Here is a 20,342-nt window from a genome sequence, read left to right on the forward strand (position 1 = left end):
TTGGATAGATGGTGCAGAATTCCCCCAAAAAACCAAGAAAGGAGAGAAAAGAAAAGACAATGTCCAGGATAGATTGTGATGCTCTCGAGGCCTATCAGTGGGACTTGGATGACGGAGGTTGCCACTTTCTAGACCACCTGTACGAGGATTTACGGCCCATAATGTCGCCAAACATAAGTGTCGATGGAAGGAGAAACGGGAGACACGGTAAACCGGGCTGACACGCGTCATGGTGCTGCACGGTCAACAGCATAGCTTGATGCGCAACTATATGGCGTGGGGTGAAGCGAGGCTTGCGGCTTCGGGAAAGTCTGTCAGTAGATGGAGCCCGCAGACTGTCAGAGCATTGTCCCGTGACGCAAACGTGATTTCGGAAATAGCCTTGTTCTCAGAGACTCAGTTCGAGACAGCTTTTGTTTTCAGACCCAATTCGGAAGGTCATTGATCCTTCCTTTTCGGACCGCAAAAGTCTCCGCCGGAAAAGGTACCTCGCAAGGTGCTGAGCAGGGAAAGGGGTAACCGACATAACGGCATAGTGTAGGCGACTACTCTGAAGTGACAATTTACAACAATGCGAAACTATTGACGCAAAAGTTCCAAAGCATTAGAAAACGCTCCTGCACGTTGACTTGCATACTAGCTAGTGTTGTTGGGGTCTGGGCTCGCTGACTCAGCCGGCCCCTCATCAGCCGTCACTCTTTCTAGATGGCCTCTCCCTCTCTCTCTCTCTCTCTCCTTTATACGCACATTTCATTAGGTCTTTGCTTTAGCTTGTGCCCTGCAGTGTAACGCTGGCTTTCTCTTCCGTCGCTTGATTCGCCACAAGCGTACCTAGATGGCATCACACAGCCTTACCGTCACAGGCGGACCACAACGGACAGCCACTCCCGCCTGGAGGCGGGTTGGCGACAATCAGCATTATTACTAATTTTAGCGGGGAAATGGGTGCTTTCGCGGTTCAACCCGGCAATTAAACAAAATTCACAGGCTTGTGCGTGGCTTGATACAACAGCGGGCGGGGGTGTCTATTATTTCTTTCTTTGGGACGAAGAACTGTACAAGACGTGGAGTGTGGGAACAAGCAAACAGGTGACAGGCCGCAGCTGCACCGGATCCGATAATGATGGATGTTTGGATATTCGGACCTACCGCCGCTCGCAGGCACAAATTTCCGCATGTACGATTCAGCCTCGTTCAGCATGCCGTGACTAATAACTGCTCTGCGTGACATGCGGCACCCCTCCCCGCGCGTAGCATTGTGAGGGAGGTGCTTCTGTGTGATCAATGCCCCAACCACACAGTCGAAAAATGCTATCTTGTCAGTCAAAAGAGAAGCGCAGCAAAGATCGCATAAGTAAGCGACTTTCGAGTAAGTGACGTCTCTCCGTTAGTTACACAGGACAGTCGCCTGACTTGGGGTTAGGAGAGCGGCAACGAAAACAGAGAGAGAGAAGTCAAGTAATTCAAGACTTGCTGGGCGCTTTTGAGCCACAACTTGTCTCTGACTCTGGTTGGGAGGGCTTACAGCTTGGCCATTCTCCCACCTACCATGACAGCGCACCACCTCCATTAGAGGGGGATGATGGCATAGTTTCGTTTTATCACGACGATCTATTTACTAGACTTGCCCTTACACAAGTCGTAAGTAACAGCTTCAATGCTGTGAGAGGAGGCTGCATTACCTCTGCTTCTCCCGAACCAAACGAGCCACCTGCATCTGCGGACAGTGCCTGGAGCTTTCAGGAAATTGCTCCGCAAGCCCCCGCTGCGTCAAGTCACCCCTTCGCAAATGCCGTCTGTGCGACCGGAAATGGGAATTCATCGAAAAGGAACGCGGATAGCCGCATTCTACCAACAAAGCATCAAACTACACTACATCGTGCTATTGTGACGGGAAACGTGGAAATTGTGCGGCTTTTGTTGCACAACGGGGCAACCATCAATATGCAAAACCACCTGGGAATGACACCTCTTCACCTGGCTGTCTATTACCGGAATGCAGCGCTGGTAACACTGCTATTGCAGTACAACGCGGACTTGGAAGCTCGGGACGTACAGGGGCGGAAAGCTGTCGATCTTGCTGTGGAGGCAGAGAACTTTCCCATCGTGGAGCTCTTGATTGCTCACGGAACAAAGATATAATAAATGAAATAGGGCAATATGTGTAACAAGTATACATCTCTGTTCGTAATTTCGACGCTGATGGCTCTGCATTTGGTTGTGCTTCAGTCCTCGTCAGCTGATGATGTCGCGCACGAATGAGAGTCGCTGGTCACATCGATGCACCAGGCTAGAGCTGTCGCCGCCGAGAAAAGTACCGCTGCAATAATGTAGGGAAGGCCGGACCACAGGCCATCTAACCTCATGCCACGCTGGAAAGCAGCAGCCATGGACGGCCCTGCGACCAGTGATCCGACACCCGTCGCGAGACCAATTTGGCCATTGACGAGTCCAACTTGTGCCTGAGGTACCAGGGCATTGGCGAGACTTCTAAGACTTGCCAGATAGCCAGAACCTAGAGACAGTATCGTGATGCCGACAATGAAGGGGGCGGCTTGCGCCGCGAAAGCCATGAGAGCCAGGCCCACTGTCCAGCATAAGACACTAGCTTTGACGATTCGCAGCTCTTTCGCGGTTGCTGGCATGGTCTGGCTCAAGACTCGGGATACATTGGGCAACACCACTAAAAGGCAAACAATATTGATGGCTCCTTTCAATGACAGTAAAAGACTAGCTTTCGGGATGGACCAAGAGAATCGCCTGGAGGCGTACTGTGTCATGAACGATAGAGACGAGGATCCAACACTCGCCGTAAGAAATGATGCAAACATGCACGTTGTATTGAAACCAGTTTTGCTGCTTCTCGTCGTTTTCCAGTGGGCATTCAATGCGCTGGCCAAGTCAAAACACTTTTGCCAAAACCAGGAATTCTTCACAGGAGCTGCTGCACCGCTGACCATTGATTCAGCGGCTTGGGGAACAGGAACAGGAACAGTACTCGCCGCCGCCCCCGCACGTTTCGTTTCTGGAAGGAAAGATGCTGCCGAAAATGCAATGATTTGGCATCCAGTGCCTGCCAGGAATGGGAGCCACGGCGTCCAGGTCATGAGCAACGCGCTCAGTGGAGTCGCCAGAAACTCTCCTATAAGAATCGCCGCGCCGAGATAAAAGTAAACAGATGTGCTGTCAATTGCAGTTAGAAAGACATGAATCGAAAAACGATGAAACTGACAAGAGAGAAAAAAAAAAAACACACCGATCTGCTGCTGAGAATGTGTCGGTAATTATGGAATACGCCATAGATGTGGCGGTTCCCGGCCCACCGCCCATCACTTGGAATATTGGCGCAAGCCAAATGAGTCTGAGCGATGATGACGGCGTCGTCGTAAAAGCCCACCAAGTGAGCAGACGAACGGCGACATCCTCGAAGAAAAGGCCGCCCAACGCGAGCAGCAATACAGGCTTGCGCCCGATGACGTCCGCTGCCCATCCATACAGGAGGACCAAGGTGATGCCGGGAATCTGGTCAAAGGTGTCTTTCCATCCGATGAGGATGGCAAGTTCAGATTGAACTCGGGGCGATTTGCAGATCAAGTCGCCGCCGTCGCCGTCGTTGGCAGCCACGCGTCCAAAAATTCGCCTACAAATGAGCGACTCGTACAGTTTTAGCTGCGGCGCAAGGGAAAGCGCGTTTCCAAAGTCTGCCGCGACAACAGATATGAGAACAATGCTCAGCACGAGGCGGCGGTGGTGATGCGCTGCTGCAGCTGCAGCTGCAGCCTCAGACCGAGTGGTACTCTGCACGTCGTCGCCGTCACCGTGGCCAGAGAGCAAGGCGGCCGTTTCCGAAGGGGACGCCATATTGGTCAAGTCGGGCTGCTGGGTGGTGGCAGGTCGACAGTTTCTAGTTGGCTAGGAATGGATTCTAGTCACTGAAATTGCTATCGATCCTGGGCAAGTTGTGCCTGCCCGTTGGAAGCTTGAATATCGGACCTTTTGAAATCAGGCTGTGATGTGCCCGAGTTCACGTGTCTTACATGCTGCATGCCCCCTTTCTTCCCTATATTGCAGCTTGATCCCCACTCCGTGCAATGCAAGGTCAATATGCGTATCATCTCATGACTAAGCCTGCTTCCGAGTCTTTCGAATCAAAAGGAGCAGGATTCTCGTATCCGTCACGATGTTCGATACTCCCACCCCGGTGTGTGGCGCTCTCACAGTCTGCGAACGAAAGATCTATAGCAGTACATTTATATTGTATCATCTTATGTTGACTTTGTATGAAGACGCAAAAAGTGAACTAGGTGAACAATAACTGCCAAAAGAGACAACCCAGACAGCATTATCGACAGAACGCCGGACCTAGTGTCTCTTGAATCAGTCATGGCCCAAAGCAATGGAGTTGTTCCCAGTGGCATCAACAAGCGATGGCCAACTCCCCATACGGACAACCTGTTGTTGTCATGGAATAAATTGCGCGAGCTCGTTCGAGATGGCTCGTTCGAGATCAACGGCGAGTCGCTTCAAGTTGCAGCTGTAGTAGCAACGGCGAGGTGATTCATCTTATACAGTGCCCTAGTATTGCGATGCTAACATGCACTGCTCAGACACGGCTGCAAAGCCACCGTCAAGAAAGACCCTGACGTCCAATTTCGCATCGAATCGAGTGTTTCAACCCTACACGACTATCTCGATAAGGGATATTTCTTATACGGTACATGTGTACTATTTAAGAAAACGTGCGAATGAGAAGTCGTCTAACTAATTTTCAGGTGTCAACACGGGTTTTGGCGGCAGTGCCGACACACGCACAAAGGACCTCTATGCATTGCAAAGGGCTCTTATGCAACATACCCAAAGCGCCATCCTGACTGCCGAGGATAAATCCGATACTCAAAGCAGCAATGAGTATCTAGGCTCTCACAGTATGCCCAGTGCTTGGACTCGCGCAACAATGCTGCTCCGCTGCAACACCAACATCCGCGGCCACTCTGCCATTACGGCCAATACCGTGGAGACTATGATTAAACTCCTGCACCATGACATTGTGCCAATCGTGCCGCTTCGAGGGTCAATTTCCGCTTCAGGGGACCTCATGCCACTGTCATACGTCTCGGGCGCTATACAGGGCAGTCCGGATATCTTTGTGCGCGTTGGCTGCAAAATCAGCAGCAGTCACAAGATCATCACGGCAGAGCAAGCCCTCCGAGGGGCAGGCATCACGCCCGTGGTTCTCTCTCCCAAAGAAGGCCTATCTTTGATCAATGGTACATCTGCTGCCGCAGCCGTGGCAACTCTCGGTCTCTGGGAAGCCAACCAGCTCGCGCTCGTGTCGCAGATGCTGACGGCGCTGTCCTCCGAGGCTCTCGGCGCCAATGACGAATGGGCACATCCTTTCATCGCGGCTGTACGGCCTCACTCTGGACAGATTGAAGCCGCCCAAAACATGCGCACCTTTATCAAGGGCTCGAAGCTCGTCTACGGCCTCGAGCAAACAAAGGATCGCTTCAAGGCTGGTCTGGCACAGGAACGTTACGCCCTGCGCAGCTCCCCGCAATGGCTCTCGCCACTCCTCGAAGACCTCATGAGCGCGGAGAAGCAGCTCACTGTTGAGATCAATTCCACCACCGATAACCCCGTTGTGAATGTGGCCGACAATGACATCCACTGCGGAGCCAACTTCCAGGCCGCAGCTGTCACCTCTGCCACGGAGAAGATTCGCCTAGCGCTGCAAAGCATTGGCAAGATGCTTTTCGCGCAGACGTCTGAAATGATCAACCATGATTTGAGCAATGGCTTACCTCCCAATTTAGCTGCCGACGACCCTAGTCTGTCTTTCTGCCTCAAGGGAATAGACGTCAACACTGCGGCATACACATCAGAGCTAGGCTTCCTGGCTAATCCCGTCAGTAATCACGTCCAATCAGCAGAGATGCACAACCAAGCCATCAATTCTCTTGGACTTTTGTCGGCGAGGAAAACAATGGAGGCTGTGGAGGTACTCTCGCTCATTGTCGCCAACTGCATGTATACAGCGTGTCAAGGCGTTGATATACGTACCATGCACAAAACTTTCCTCATCCGCCTCACGGATCCAATCAGAGACCTGATTTCAACCTTGACTGGTGGCAAGGAAAACGCCCAGGTTAAGGAAGCCTCTGAATCGACAACGTTTTTCCATCTGTTTTGGAGAGAGTTTGAGGATGCCTGGTACCGCACTGCTCACCTCGACGCTGACGAACGCTGCGAAAAAGTTTCTGAGACGCTTGTCACTGTCATGGTGATGCACTCGACCCAGGTTGGAGTTGATGGTCTCAGCGCGGGCAAGCTCGAAGAATCCCGCCAGGCCTTGTCCGCTCTGACGCTGGAGACCTACACGGCCCATCGCGAGAGCTTCTTCCGCAACCCCACTACTTCGAGGTTTCTGGGAGACGGCACGAAAGCCATGTACCTGTTTGTGAGGGAGCAACTCGGTGTGCCCATGCATCGCGGTCTTGTCGAGCACCCGGTTGCTGGTGCAGCGGATGGCAACATGATTGACGGCCGCCCCAAAAAGACGATTGGCTCATGGGTCTCCATCATCTACGAGGCCATTCGCGCTGGCTCCTTTGCTGATGCCATGCTCGAGTTTGTGGGCGCCTCAAAAGATGTCAAATGGAGCGCCAATGGCAAGCAATACAGCAACGGCGCTCAGGCCAACGGCGACCAGAATGGCCATTTGCTGAAGAGTAGCCAGAATGATCATCAACCTACCAATGGTCAGCTCGACGTCAACGGATCCCACTAGATAGATACTTTAGCATTCAACGTTTTCAGGTCCATAGATAGATGGAAGCTTCTTTTGCAATTTGACAGACTCAATACACTGCTCTCTAGCCCGTTCCAGCATGCCACAAAGCATGGAAATGTGACCCCTGTTGCTGGGAAAGTAATCTCGGACTTCCCATTTCCACTATGCGTCCCTGATCCATAACGACAACTCGGTCATAGTCAATAATCATGTTGAGTCTGTGCGCTATCGCTATGACGGTGTATTTTGCAAATTGGTTTCTGATGACTTGTTGCATCACAAGCTCCGTTTCCTGGTCAATGTTGGCACTCACCTCGTCCAGCAACAATATCCCACCGGGTTCGTCGGTCACGTTCTCTCGGTTGGTGGTACCTAGCTGCTGCTTGACACGTAACCTGTGACGCACAATAGCTCTTGCCAAAGCAAGAAGCTGCTTCTGTCCCGCACTCAGCGAACTAGGGTTCATGGGTGCTGCCAGTCCACCGCGGTCATGGACGTATTGCCAAAGGGTGACGGCTTCAAGAGCGGCTTGACAATCATGAGCATCGGCTTCGGCGTACGGATCTAGGTTTTCGTGGAATGTTGTACCGTCGGCCAGGAAAACAGCGTCCTGTGGGACTGCAATGAATCGAGCACGTAGAGTCGAACGGTCTATCTGGTCAAATGACAGACCATCGACATGGACTGAGCCCCCTCCAGTGGGCATTGGATCCAGGAGCTTCAAAAGCAGAGAAATGAGGCTGGATTTCCCACTGCCTGTGCGCCCACATACCGCGACTTTTTCGCCATCGCGAATCATCAAATTTACATCTCGCAGCGCAAGTGCAGCCGGTTTACCTTCAGTTGACGTACTAGAATTTGCGGATTAGCACTAGATTTCGGGGGCGGCTGTAAAGAATCACTACCTGTAACTTGCAGATACGTTGGTAAGTTCCAGGCTCGCATGCTGTGGCCAGTTTTCTCCGGGCTTCACGACTTCGGTGGCTTTTTCCTCCAATGTCACATTGTTACCAAATTCTTGTAGCCTTGTGATTGCACCTATCGTTTGTGTCAGCGGCGGGCTCTTGGCTCCCATTGAGCAGCTCTCACCAAGACTGGTTTCGAGTAATGTCAAGAAAACTACGATTTGCGTCAATTGATCACCAAACGACATCAGGGTCACGAGCGAAGCGCCTGTGAAGCCCGTATTGGATCGGAGCGTGACTGCAAGCGAGCTCAACAGAGCAGCAATGACCATAGTAACAAGATCGAGTACCATAATGAGCCAGTTCTGAATAATGCCAAGAAGGTAGGCCGGTCGCTGGGAGTCGTCTAAAAGTCGAAACCCCGTTTCAATATGTTGATCGACCAGCCCAAATGCGCGAATCGTCACAATTCCTTTCGAAATATCCGTAAAATGCGCACTGCAAACCAATCAGTCGTTTTTCTTGCCATCAGAGTTGTTAAAATAAAGGATGCGACTTACTACATGGGGCTCTTGGCTTCCAGGTCTAACAGCCGTAGCTGACGAGAAGTCCGCAGGTAAAAATGTTGAATAATCCAGAGAAACCCAATGAGAAAGGGATAACTGATGGCCAAATACGCCGACGTGGTGCTGAGGACAGCAGCTTGACCAATAGCCATGGACACTGCCAAGACGCCGTTGAGAAGCGCAGCGGGGAGCTCCGTGTCAATCAAGTTCATGTCCTGGCTAAAGAGATTGACAATCTTCCCTTGGTCCGTCTCAGAAAAGAACGACATGTGAGCACGCTGAAGTATGCTCAGCGCATCGCCATGCAACTTGGCCCCAGCTGTGGAAACTGCAGCATAGAATACCGTGATACCGAGTGCAGCCAAGCAGATAATGCAGCCTACGTTGAGAAGCGCGTAAATACCAATATAGTAACTCGAGGAATGCTGAGGAGCTGATAAAGACAAGTCATTGCCCCAGTAAGTTAGCCAAACAGTCGGAAAGTTTTGGGAGAAGCCGATTGCTGCGCCCCAAACAAAGATCGAGAGGGAAAGCATGTAGCCAACAGACTTAAAGTAATGCTTGTATGTGCCCTGGCTTCCCTTTCTTCGCTGTGAATCGAGATCGGATCCTTTTGGCTCGCTGTCAATGGCATCGTCTTGCAATGGCGCCTTGACCTCATCATTGGTAGTGTTGGTGATCACGTCCTGCTCTGTCACATCACAATCCGGAATATCTTTGCAGCGTGTCTTGATATACCCATTTTCAAGCTGCATGAGCTCATCGAGGGATCCCTGTTCAATAACACTACCGTCCGGCCCCAACGCTAGAATAGAATCGACATATGAAAAGTGGCTGGGGTTGTTGGAGCATAGGACGACGGTGCATTGACGTTGTCGCAGCAACCCTCCACTTCCAAAGACATTTTCGAACAGCTGCTTTGCCGTTTTGTTGTCAAGGCCACTAAAGACGTCATCAAGTAACATCAATTTTGTATTTGCGAACAAAGCTCTCGCTAGGGCGAGACGCTGTTTCTGCCCACCTGACAGAGCGATGGCGTTGCTTCCGATGTTCGTTTGATCGCCGAGGGGAAGCGATTCGGACTGGAGGTCTGATTGCAACAAAGTCGCTCGTAAAACATCGCTGTATCTTTCTTCGTTAGGGCAGTGTCCACCAAGTACATTGTACTTGATGGTGCCATTGAAGAGAACTGGATCTTGGCTGCAGAATGCTATAGGGGCCCTCTTGTTGTCCATGATGATATCACCCGTGTGGAATGGAACCTCGCCGAGCAACGCGCTGCACAATGTTGACTTTCCAGACGCGGTGGGACCGCAGACTAAAGTAATTTTGCCCGGTCGGATTTGCATATTGATGTTCTTAAGGACCATGTTGCCTGCTTCCCAACCAAAACTACCATTGTGTACGGTGATGCCCTGGCTGGCGAGAGCGTCAATGTTCTCCTTTATCTCGGAGCCGCCATTGGAAGACCGAAAATCTTGTCTTGCGTCTGATTCTAGAAACTTTTGAATCCTGCTAATGCAAGCGAGAGCTGAAAAGAACTGGGGAATGTCTTGAAATAGCGCAGAGAGAGGGTTGGCCAGTAGTACCATGTACGAGAGAGAAGTAAATATCTTGGTCGAGTTGAGAGACCTTTGGGTGACGGCAAAAGTGAAGACAGGCGACATCAGCAATGGCACAAAGCCAATCACTGCCGTGAGGACGAGCAACCCTCGGAAGCGGCTTCCAGCAGAGAGCTCTTCAACGCGGAGATTCTGAATGGAGTTGATGATTGGTGTGGTCAGGTTTGACATCTTCAAAGCTTTCATTCGCGCAACAAGAGAGGACGTCAGGCCTGTTCTTTTCTGGACCGAATCCATCCAGTTCTTCTGCGCACTTTCAATCTGTTTGACTGTCAAGGCAATGGCACCGGTGCAGCAGGCCACGACAAGAACGGGGGCCAAAAAGGCGAGACCCAACTGCCTATAAAGCAGCCAGCTTGCAAGACCAATCTCAATGGGACTTGCCCATAAATTGTGCATGGATCTCAAACCAAAGCGAATACGCTCTAGGTCTGCGCTCATGAGGGTCAGGGTTTCAGGCTCATCGCCACTTTGTTGGATTTCGGTGGATTTGACGCAAATGGCAGAAACCAAACCTGTTATCGTTAGGTGAAACTGATTTGCAAAAGAGTGTTCGGGGGCTGCTTACATCCGCGCACCATTTGAAGCGATCGTGTGCGTAGATATAGGTATGTCGACATGGAGAGGGCTATGCCACCGTAGATCAATATGCTTGCGCCAATCAACCCGTATCCAGTATTTCGCGAGTCTTCGCTGGGACTTTGAGAGAGAAATTCGAGCAGTCTATTGATGAAAAATGGCTGGCAAAAGGTGAAGCCGACCACGGATAAACGTGGCGGAATGGCGAGCAGTAAAGAGACGGCTAACGTGCGGGCCAGCGCTCTCACGAGCCCGTTTTTGTCTCTTCTAAGCAAGTCATATTCCAGGAACTGCGAAAAAGTATGGTATAGTTTTGAGCTTCTCATGGCAGTGTCAAGTGGGAACAGGTCTTGCAAATGCAGGACCTTTCGGTAGCCTTGAAGGAACAGTGAATTGACCCAGGTGTAGGCGCCCAGGCCAATGAGACCCGAGGTCTCTTCAGGGCTGTGCGGTTGGTTGTCGCGCCATTGAATCCATTTCCTCTTGTGCATGGATTCTAGAGCCATGTATACGGCCTTTGTGGCGGTCGCGGCGGTAAAGACTGCTGCGACGGCCTTGTCGCTGCTGTCTGTCGAGGCCAACCAAAAGGTGCGACAGCGAGCAATATCGAGGAGAGTGGTCAGCAAAAGATATCCGGCAAGTAGCAGCGATGGCCGCGGCGATCTTTGATGCTCGAGATAGGATAGAGCTGTCATGCACAAGGCGGCCAACATTGGACACACTACGGCGGCGACGAGGGTTGGGGCTGCATCTCCGGGTTGCGTGGTAACAAGAAGAACGAGTGCCACCTGCATGCATAAATAAACGATTGATATAATCTGTACGAAGTAGATTAGTAGACTGCCAAGCTATTGGTCTCATCGCATACCATTTTCGGGTAGAAGATGCCGCGTGACTGAACCATGGCTGGTCTCCGCCACAGCCAAAGCAAGCGTGCCCACGACAGGACCAGAAACGCGGCCGATGGTGCAATTGCAAATGTCACATTTTCAAAACGTAACGTGAAATCAAAACCCCCGCGGCAGTTTAGCACGGTAGTTCCAATTGAGGCATCGCTGCCACAGTTAGAGAAGAGCATCCCAACGGCTGGCCGAGTTGAAATGATGGGAAGAACGTTTCCGGGACATTTCCAGACCACCCAAGCAATCAAAGTCTTCTGACTACACGTACATCACGTGGATACCATGCTGACTGCATCTTAATGTACCATGTCGTGCAGAGTCGACCAAAGCCGCGAGCGTTTTATGTGTATTGGAACTTTTGCGTTGAGGCTTGCGCGTTTGCATATTCTCTGGGGCCGCCTTGGAGCTAGGGCCGCCGCGTTTTCAACCGGGCTATGCAGCCATCCTGACTATCAGTCTTTAGTTGTCATCGCCGTGTACGGAATCTAAGCAGGATCAGTACCGATTTTAATATTTGCAAGGGTTGCAAGTCCGCTAATTGGTTCCTCAAAACTCTTGTCGCGGGCGTATCATTGTTATGTGCAGCTAACGGGCGTAAGGCCGTGATCATGAGACGAGGACTTAGTCTTCGCGGCCCAATTATTTTTTTCATAATTCGAGCATAACTCGACGACCCCCCTGTAACCGCCTCGTGGTATTATATCCATTAAGTCTTTGTACCTCGAAAAAGACATCCAAGACTGAGTCCTCGTCTGATGATCACGGCCTAATTGTGCTATAATAGACATGCCACTACAAGTTCAGCCAGCTCTTCCTGAGGACGCCGCTATGGCGTGCGCACTCAAGCAGGCTGCCTGCGGGACAAGCTATATCTGAAATGCGGCTTTGGCGACGTCGAGAAATTCGTGACAGATCTTGGCCACTGGGGTGCTACGTACCTTGACGCACCGAAGCTGGCTGATGGTGAAGCATTCTTGCTCTGCCAGCACCGATAGACTGAAAAACTAATTCAATGCTGACAAAAGGTGGGAAGATTGGGCCCGGATCTGTACATACGTCCTGGAGACTCAGCATTTTTTTTGTTCATGGGCCGGCGCTCAGAATTATTTTCCCGGCTGTCACGCTTTTGTCGCGTAAATTATTCCAAGAGGCCACTTTCAGCCTTGTGGCAGGACTTGTACAAGTAGCGCGCCTAGGTCGTCGCGGTCTAGGAACGAGACGTCAACGCGATGAACCTGATATGTCGCTAGTGGACCGGAAGGAAATCGAGTGCAAAACGTCCATCATCTTGACGCTTGTGCAATCTTATCGATCTGGTGATTTCGTATCATCACAGCGTCGAGACCAAGGCACATAAATTGCATGAGCTGATGAAGTGTATGCGATATTTCAGAACAACGGGCCGTGCTGGTCGTGCTTGTGTCTCGTGAGGCATTATCCTAGACGTCTCTGTGTAGATATGTTACTAGCATAGCGATATAATAATAGTTAGCCATATACTTCAACTAATAACATCCGTGGGAGTGGATGCTGAGAATGGGGGACCAACTGCCGCACCGAGAGCGAATAATGAGCCTTGCCAGGATGAGACAGCACCTCTCAAAAATGGATACAACTGCACGATACATTGAAAGTGAAAATAGTTCGTAAATACGACGCTGCTTTCATGAGTGATTTTACCGCTCACCCATGGCTACTACGTCGCTGGGCGGCCGATGTCATTCGACTCATACGCCAAGGGCGCACTAATCGATAAACCCCATCAATTTGCTGCTGATAGAAAAAAGAAAAAGTACCGTTGGCCCACCTCAGCTCGATCCTCCTCTGATAGTTACCTAGCTCATTTCACTTCCACCACGCCGCCTCCGTTTCTCCTTTCCCATCGAACGCAAATTTAGGGACTCACTTTATTGCAAGTCATGGCGTCTCGATTGGCTCTGTCTCGGCACTCTGCCGCCGCCTTGCGCGCCTTGTCACGCCCAGCGGCGCCCATTTTCGCTCGCGGCTATGCCACCGCCGGTGTCGGCGATAGTTTGAACCCGTCGGCTTCGACTCGGTCCAAACTCAACGTACGTCTTCTTGCCTCTTTGCCCCCCGGCCCCCCCAAGGCCCTCGCTTCGCTCGAACAGAGATGGAAAGATAAACCGCTTCCGAATGGAATTGGACATGGCTAACAGTTTACAGCGCGACACAGAGCTCCCCAACGCCGACCCCCCAGCCGACTCGGCCAGCGCCGCGCTCGTCGGCGAGCACGCGCCCTACATGGTGGCCACGTACGCGCGGCCGCCGCCCGTCTTTGTCCGGGGCGCGGGCTCCTGGCTGTACGACGATTCGGGCCGGCCGTACCTCGACTTTACCGCCGGCATCGCCGTCACGGCGCTCGGCCACTGCGACCCGGAATTCACGGCGCTGCTGACGCAGCAGGCGCAGACGCTCGTCCACGCGTCCAACCTGTACCACAACCCCTGGACCGGCGCGCTGTCCAAGCTGCTGGTGGACGTGACGAGGGCGTCGGGCGGCATGCACGACGCGGCCAGGGTGTTTGTGTGCAACTCGGGCTCCGAGGCCAACGAGGCCGCCATCAAGTTTGCGCGCAAGGTCGGCAAGGTGCTGGACCCGGCGGGCGGCAAGACCGAGGTCGTCTCGTTTAACAATGCCTTTCACGGACGCACCATGGGCGCGCTGTCGGCGACGCACAACCCAAAGTACCAGAAGCCCTTTGCGCCCATGGTGCCCGGCTTCAGGCAGGGCACGTACAATGACGTGGCGGGCATTGACGCGCTCGTGACGGAAAAGACGTGCGCCGTCATTGTCGAGCCCATCCAGGGCGAGGGCGGCGTGCAGACGGCCAGCGAGGACTTTTTGGTCGCGCTCGCCCGCCGCGCCCGGGCCGTCGGCGCCGTGCTCATCTACGACGAGATCCAGTGCGGCCTCGGCCGCACCGGCCAGCTCTGGGCGCACAGCCACCTGCCCAAGGAGGCGCACCCGGATATCCTGTCGACGGCCAAGGCCCTCGGCAACGGCTTCCCCGTCGGCGCCGTGCTCGTCAACGACGGCGTCGCCGACAAGATGGCCGTCGGCGACCACGGCACCACCTTTGGCGGCAACCCGCTCGCCTGCCGCCTCGCCCACTACATGGTCACCAAGCTGTCCGACCCGGCGCTGCAGGCCGACGTCCGCGCCAAGTCGGACGTTTTTCGCGCCGGCCTCGCCAAGGTGCGGGAGCGTTTTCCGGACCTCGTCAAGGAGGTGCGCGGCAGGGGCCTGATTCTGGGGCTGCAAATGACCGAGGACCCGGCGCCGGTGATTAAAGCCGCGCGCGAGAGGGGCCTGCTGGTCATTACCGCGGGCACCAACACGCTGCGCTTCGTGCCGAGCCTCAAGATCTCGGAAGAGGAGATTGGTATTGGACTGGGGATCCTGGAAGAGGCCATTGCTGCGACCAGGAAGTAGACATAAACACACCGGAGAAATCAAGACTAGATATAGCGTTTGGCATTTGCACAGTTTTTGGCACATAGAAAGTATATTCATCATTTATTTACAGTATCAAAAGTTTTACGTTTCATGTTGCGTCGGCGAGTTTAGCAGACGGCGTGTGTCTTGCCCGTCTTGCCTTGCAGGGAGTGCTCCTCGTTCTTGTACTCGTGTGGCGAGTGCTCGTGCTTCTTCTTGCCGTGCGACGAGACGTGCTGCCGCACGTACTGTTTGGCGCGCTCCATAGACTCCTTGTCCAATGTGGCGAGCAGGTTGAGACACAGCTTGATGTCGGAGATGAGGTCGTCGGCACGGCTGCGGGAAAAGTCCGCGCGGCAGACAACGCGCAGCATCTTGAGGTTGTTTGTCTTGGGGGCCATGGTGTAGGCGGGGACGATCCAGCCGCGGGCGCGCAGGTGGGCGGCGAGGGCAAACTCGTCAAAGACGCGGTCAGCAATGGCGCCGCGCTCGTCGCCCTCGGCGAAGCGGAACGCCACGAGGGGCAGGCCCTCGCCCGACTTTTCGGACATGATGACGAAGTTGAGCTCCTCGAGGCCGGCCGCGAGGTGGTCAGCGGTGCGGATGAGGTTGCTCATGATGGCGTGGTAGCCATGCTTGCCAAGGCGAATGAGCTGGTAGTACTGGCCGATGACCTGAGAGGCGCCCTTGGAGAAATTAAGGGTGAAGGAAGACTGCTCGGCGCCGAGGTAGTTGATGTTGAAGATGAGATCCTTGGGGAGGTACTCGCAAGAGCGCCAGACGGCCCAACCAACGCCGGGGTGAACGAGGCCGTACTGTGGTTGTTAGCGAAAGCGTAGTCAAGCGAGCGGGTGGAGCAAACGTTACCTTGTGACCAGAGACGTTGATGGAGACCACCTTGGGCAGGCGGAAATCCCACTCCAGATCCGGAACGACAAACGGAGCGACGAAGCCGCCCGAGGCCGCGTCGACGTGTATGGGGCAGTCAATGTTCTTTTCGACGAGTAGGTCGTTGATGGCCTTTGTGTCCTCGTAGTGGCCGGTGTAGGTGGTGCCGAGGATGGAGACGATGCCAATGGTGTTCTCGTCGACGAGGGAGACGGCGGTGGCGGGGTCGATGACGAAACGATCACGGGCGCAGTCGACGTACTTTTCGTCAATCTCAAAGTAGCGGGCGGCCTTTTCCCAGCAGACCTGAACGGCGGACGACATGATGATGTTGGGGCGGTCGGAGGGCTTGCCGGCGGCCTGGCGGGCTTGCTTCCAGCGGCGCTTCATGGCGAGGACGGCGAGCATGATGGCCTCGGAGGAGCCGACGGTCGAGGTGCCAATGGCGTCGTCAGAGGGCGCGTGAAATAGATTGGCAATCATGTTGACGCAGCGGTTCTGGATGTCGGCAGTGTAGGGATACTCTTCGTAGTCGATGAAGTTGGTGGGAAATGCGTCCGTCATGAGCTTGAGAGCTTCTTCTTCCTGTGTCTGTGATGAGTACAACGACGACTGATGCGGCAAGCAGATCGCGGCGCGGAGCTTACCATGTAGGTCGAGACGAAAGAAGCAAGGCTGTGAACTTGTTGGTTAAACTGTGAAATTGATCCGTAGTCACATCAATTGGGTGAAGGAGTAAACACGCACTTGAGCTTGGGGTTCCCGTCGAGGCTGAGCTGGTCCTTGATCATCTGGTAGGCCACCTCCTTGGGCATCTCGCCCTCGGGCATGCTGTTCTTGGGCAGGTCTTCGCGGGCGAAGCGGGAGCCATAGACGGACGTGGTAAAGTCGTCATTATAGTCGGCGAGATGCAGCTGCGAGGCCTTGTGGTGGAGTTTGTCGGCGCTGGTGGTGGACTGCTCGGCCTTTGGGCCCTCGAGGCCGGTCTGGACGCGAGAGAGATGGACCATGGTGACGGTGATTATGCGATTGATTACAGGTAGTGAGAAGAAAAGGATGTAAGGAGTATTCAAGAGGAAGAGAGAAGAGGACAATCAAGGTAGCTTGGGGGAGGAAGCTGTGAACCTTATGAGTGAGGGGGAGGGGCAGCGATCCTCCCCCTTGAGTGCAACGGCTGGAGCGGTTGTCGCGTACGGGGATTGGCTAACTTGACACCGCCACGAAACGAGGAACAGCATTCCGGCTCCACTGGTGAGTAGAAATGGCTCTTTTATCAACGACTTTCGAGCCAATCGAGCTTTGCTAGCATGGTCGGATTCCTGGCGACGGAGATGTAGCTTCACTAGCGTCTGAAGCTACCATGGCGGGGCAAGACAGCTTCATCGCCAAGATTTCTGCTGACCAAGTTGAGCAAAGAGCTAGTGGGGAAATCTTTCTCCTCTCTGTGCCGATTGTGACAATGTTTTTTTATTCGGCTATTCTTCGAAATGCCAATCGAAAAGCCGACTTTTCTGTCTACATGGCTAAGGCCTCCGGGTGGTATCAAAAGTCTCATCATCCACGCACCAGCCCCATCTTATGCACCAGCTCGGATCAAACGGCTACGCTAACTAGGCGCTCCATCCCGAATACCCAGCCAGCTTCACAAGGGGGGAAAGCTGGCCAATCGAGTTGTGTACGGCAACGTGAGCCTTTGAGCTTTGTTCTCCGTTGCGTTGCCAACAAATGACCTGCATGCACCCACCAGTCTTGGAGGAAAATGAACATTCTCGGTTTGTGGCTATTTTTCCTCTTTCCGATAATGAAAATGATCCGCCAAAATTACCCTATCTCACAATTGAACTGTCAAAACTGTGTCGCACGTCTATTCATGGACTCTACCATTTGCCTACCTGTGAATCGTTGATCCAACTACTACGTCATCTCGCCAATCGAGCCCACTGCCTGCATCTGATAGCTACAACACCAACGATTGTGTCTGTACGTCTACCTCATGAAATCGAAGAAACAAAGGTAAAATCAACAAAAATCAAGTCAACAAGCACGCTTTTCCTGCTCAATAGGCTTCTATCCTTATATAGGCTGTCTACTTGACAGAAAAAGCGCACACAGTGTAAACAATCTTATTCTGGCACAGTACGCTGCTCCAAGTGTACAAAGGAGAACGGATGACAGTTCATGAACCTCTCCAAATATGGCCGACGCCGTATTTCTCCTTGCAGCTCTACTCAAAACAGACCTCGAATACACTCTCTAGCAACTATTCGCCAACGAAGAAGCCAGCCGGCGCAAGACATGCAAAGCGAGGCTATGCGAGGGCAGCACCGGCACCACCAATCGATCGTTGAAACGAAAAAACGGCTGACAATTGTCCGACACCATCTCTAGTTGACCACCACGGGTCCATGCTGAAACGTCGCCCAGAGGCACGAATATCAGCTTATCGGGTGAGTCAAGAAGCCCCGAAGTAAAAGAATTGTTCATCAGCGTACAGAGTATAATACAATACGGCAACCTACATACAAGCCAATTTCGAGCGAGGAGAAAGCTATTAGCCGCATGTTCTCCCCATTCTTCATACACTCAATTCTCCCGACCGACAAATCTTCATCATCGCCGAAGGAGCGGCTTCTCGAAGGTCTAGCCTGACAACAGCATCCTAGAAAGTCATCGGAAACACGCTCCCTCTCTACAAAATTGGGGTTGTGTCCAAGAGGCGCTTGCGAAACCATTGCGGACCAAGAGGATCAAGCTCACGAATGCGAGGATACGACGCATACCATAGTTAAGGCAGCAGGCTGCCCCGGAAGAGCTGCCAAGAAAACTATCGTAACTGTCGTCAAGGGTAAATACGGTGTGCAACGAAAGTCTACGGGCTGGTCAGCTAGTGTCATATCTTTTCAACCTGCTCGGCCTCTCCCTTTTCTAGGAAACTCTTTCGCTTCTCTTCATTCTCACGTGCGCCGGAAGACCTGCTTCCGCCTCCAATTTTGTAGCCTCGCATCTGCGCCAAAACAGTCTTGAAAGTCGACTGCGCGAACAATGAATCCATGTCCTCCAACATGACACCTACAACGGTAAGTATGCGAAAAGAAGCGTCGGACAACAGCTGGCTTACCCTTTGTTTCAGGGATGCAGAAGAATGCCCACACACCCATGGCAGTAACGAAGCCGCCAAACATAAAGTATGTCCCGTATCCAAGATCGGTGATCATGTACGGGGTCGAGCGCGCAATGATGAAAGAACCGAGCCAGGTCACAGCGGTGGTGATGGCAACACAGAGCATGCGAATGTCGAGAGGGAAAATCTCAGAGGCATACGTCCAGGTGATACCTTGCCAGGTGGCGCAGATGATAAAGGCGTTGAAGTAGACGCATACCATGGCAAAGTATCCCGCTCCGTCACGCTGCGTCATGCCGTTGGCAGCGGCGCCAGCAGGATCGGCCTTGAGGACGTATCCCCCGAGGTAGAACATGGGTAGACATCCAAGGACTGCGCCCCAGATGAGACCGTTGCGACGACCGACACGCTCAACTACGACAAAGGTAAAGGCAATCATGCCCAGCGTCTTGAAGCATCCGTAAAGACCGGTGGAAAACAGCTTGGTGCTGGTGCCAGTGATGCCAAGTGTCTCGAAAATACGAGGCGCGTAGTATGTGATGATGTTGACGCCGGTGAAGCTCTGGAAGAACATGAGTCCCATTCCGATACCCATGCGGTTGCGGACACCCTTTTGGAAGAGCTTCTCAAACTGCTGACGGCGCGTGAGACGAAGAGTGCTGCGCTCCTCAATTTGCATGCGAATCTCGTGAATTTCCCGGCGAATGTACGAGTCCTCGGCCGGAAGCCCTCTCAGTTTCGTCAGAGTCAGCTCTGCCTCTTCGAACCTGTCCTTGCGAGCCAGCCAGCGCGGAGACTCTGGGTTGAAGAGCATGCCGACAAACAGCAGCACACCCGGCGCCAGCTGCAGCGCCAGCGGGATGATCCACTGGGACTTGTTGTCGTTTGAAATGGTCTGCGCCGTCGCGTAGTTGATCCAGAAGCCGAGCATGCCGCCCCCTTGCGAGGCAATCTCGAAAATGCCAACAAGTCGGCCGCGGATGGAGGGCGGCGCCGTCTCGGAAATGTACACGGGCACGCACATGGACGTGGATCCGATGCCGAGACCGGCAATGGCGCGGCCGGCCACAATCATGCTCATGTTGCCCATGGACGCGGTCATGAGGGTGCCGCCGAGCAAGAAGACGAGGGCGGCGGTGAGAATGGTGATTTTGCGGCCGAAACGCTCCGCGGCGGGGAAGGTGATGAGAGCGCCAAAGAAGCAACCAGCCTGAAAGGTGGATACAATGTTGCCCTGGATAGTGTCGCGCGCTCTTCTCTCCATGTCCAGCATATCAAAGTCTTTGCGGAACGCGTCGAGGGCCATTGTCCCGCCAATGACTGCGGTATCGTAACCCACTGTATAACAGGATGAGGATGGTTGGTTTGGAAACTTGAGGGGGGGTTCTGAGGCGGATTGCAACTTACTGGCAAGGGCCGACATGGAAGCAACGAGTGCGATCCAATGGATGTACCAGTTGCGCACTTCTGGAGGGTCGGCGGTGCCCTGGACGTGAGTACTTAGAAAACCCAT

The 20,342-nt window shown here is 53.2% G+C and overlaps 6 protein-coding genes across 6 annotated transcripts; 2 read left to right on the plus strand and 4 right to left on the minus strand.

Moving 5' to 3' along the window:
* Window positions 1-2,225: 2,225 nt before the first annotated feature.
* BBA_07549 (MFS transporter) lies at window positions 2,226-3,861 on the minus strand (the record flags this gene model as incomplete). The annotated part of the gene is made up of 2 exons (XM_008602646.1): window positions 2,226-3,183; window positions 3,257-3,861. 2 exons carry the CDS (start codon window positions 3,859-3,861, stop codon window positions 2,226-2,228), a joined length of 1,563 nt encoding a protein of 520 aa, XP_008600868.1.
* Window positions 3,862-4,383: 522 nt separating this feature from the next.
* On the plus strand, window positions 4,384-6,787 carry BBA_07550 (phenylalanine ammonia-lyase; the record flags this gene model as incomplete). Its single annotated transcript, XM_008602647.1, has 3 exons — window positions 4,384-4,553; window positions 4,608-4,714; window positions 4,773-6,787. 3 exons carry the CDS (start codon window positions 4,384-4,386, stop codon window positions 6,785-6,787), a joined length of 2,292 nt encoding a protein of 763 aa, XP_008600869.1.
* An 85-nt stretch (window positions 6,788-6,872) lies between these two features.
* BBA_07551 (ABC transporter, transmembrane domain, type 1) lies at window positions 6,873-11,366 on the minus strand (the record flags this gene model as incomplete). Its single annotated transcript, XM_008602648.1, has 7 exons — window positions 6,873-7,508; window positions 7,563-7,641; window positions 7,696-7,828; window positions 7,880-8,193; window positions 8,256-10,398; window positions 10,452-11,280; window positions 11,331-11,366. 7 exons carry the CDS (start codon window positions 11,364-11,366, stop codon window positions 6,873-6,875), a joined length of 4,170 nt encoding a protein of 1,389 aa, XP_008600870.1.
* A 1,917-nt stretch (window positions 11,367-13,283) lies between these two features.
* Window positions 13,284-14,817, plus strand: BBA_07552 (acetylornithine and succinylornithine aminotransferase; the record flags this gene model as incomplete). The annotated part of the gene is made up of 2 exons (XM_008602649.1): window positions 13,284-13,433; window positions 13,549-14,817. The coding sequence occupies 2 exons, from the start codon at window positions 13,284-13,286 to the stop codon at window positions 14,815-14,817; spliced, it is 1,419 nt and encodes a 472-aa protein (XP_008600871.1).
* A 131-nt stretch (window positions 14,818-14,948) lies between these two features.
* On the minus strand, window positions 14,949-16,718 carry BBA_07553 (glutamate decarboxylase; the record flags this gene model as incomplete). Its single annotated transcript, XM_008602650.1, has 4 exons — window positions 14,949-15,635; window positions 15,688-16,299; window positions 16,356-16,383; window positions 16,456-16,718. The coding sequence occupies 4 exons, from the start codon at window positions 16,716-16,718 to the stop codon at window positions 14,949-14,951; spliced, it is 1,590 nt and encodes a 529-aa protein (XP_008600872.1).
* Window positions 16,719-18,598: 1,880 nt separating this feature from the next.
* BBA_07554 (MFS quinate transporter QutD) lies at window positions 18,599-20,342 on the minus strand (the record flags this gene model as incomplete). The annotated part of the gene is made up of 3 exons (XM_008602651.1): window positions 18,599-18,777; window positions 18,827-20,167; window positions 20,237-20,342. The coding sequence occupies 3 exons, from the start codon at window positions 20,340-20,342 to the stop codon at window positions 18,599-18,601; spliced, it is 1,626 nt and encodes a 541-aa protein (XP_008600873.1).

The sequence above is a fragment of the Beauveria bassiana genome (assembly GCF_000280675.1).
Source record: "Beauveria bassiana ARSEF 2860 unplaced genomic scaffold BBA_S00025, whole genome shotgun sequence".
Lineage (NCBI taxonomy): Eukaryota > Fungi > Ascomycota > Sordariomycetes > Hypocreales > Cordycipitaceae > Beauveria > Beauveria bassiana.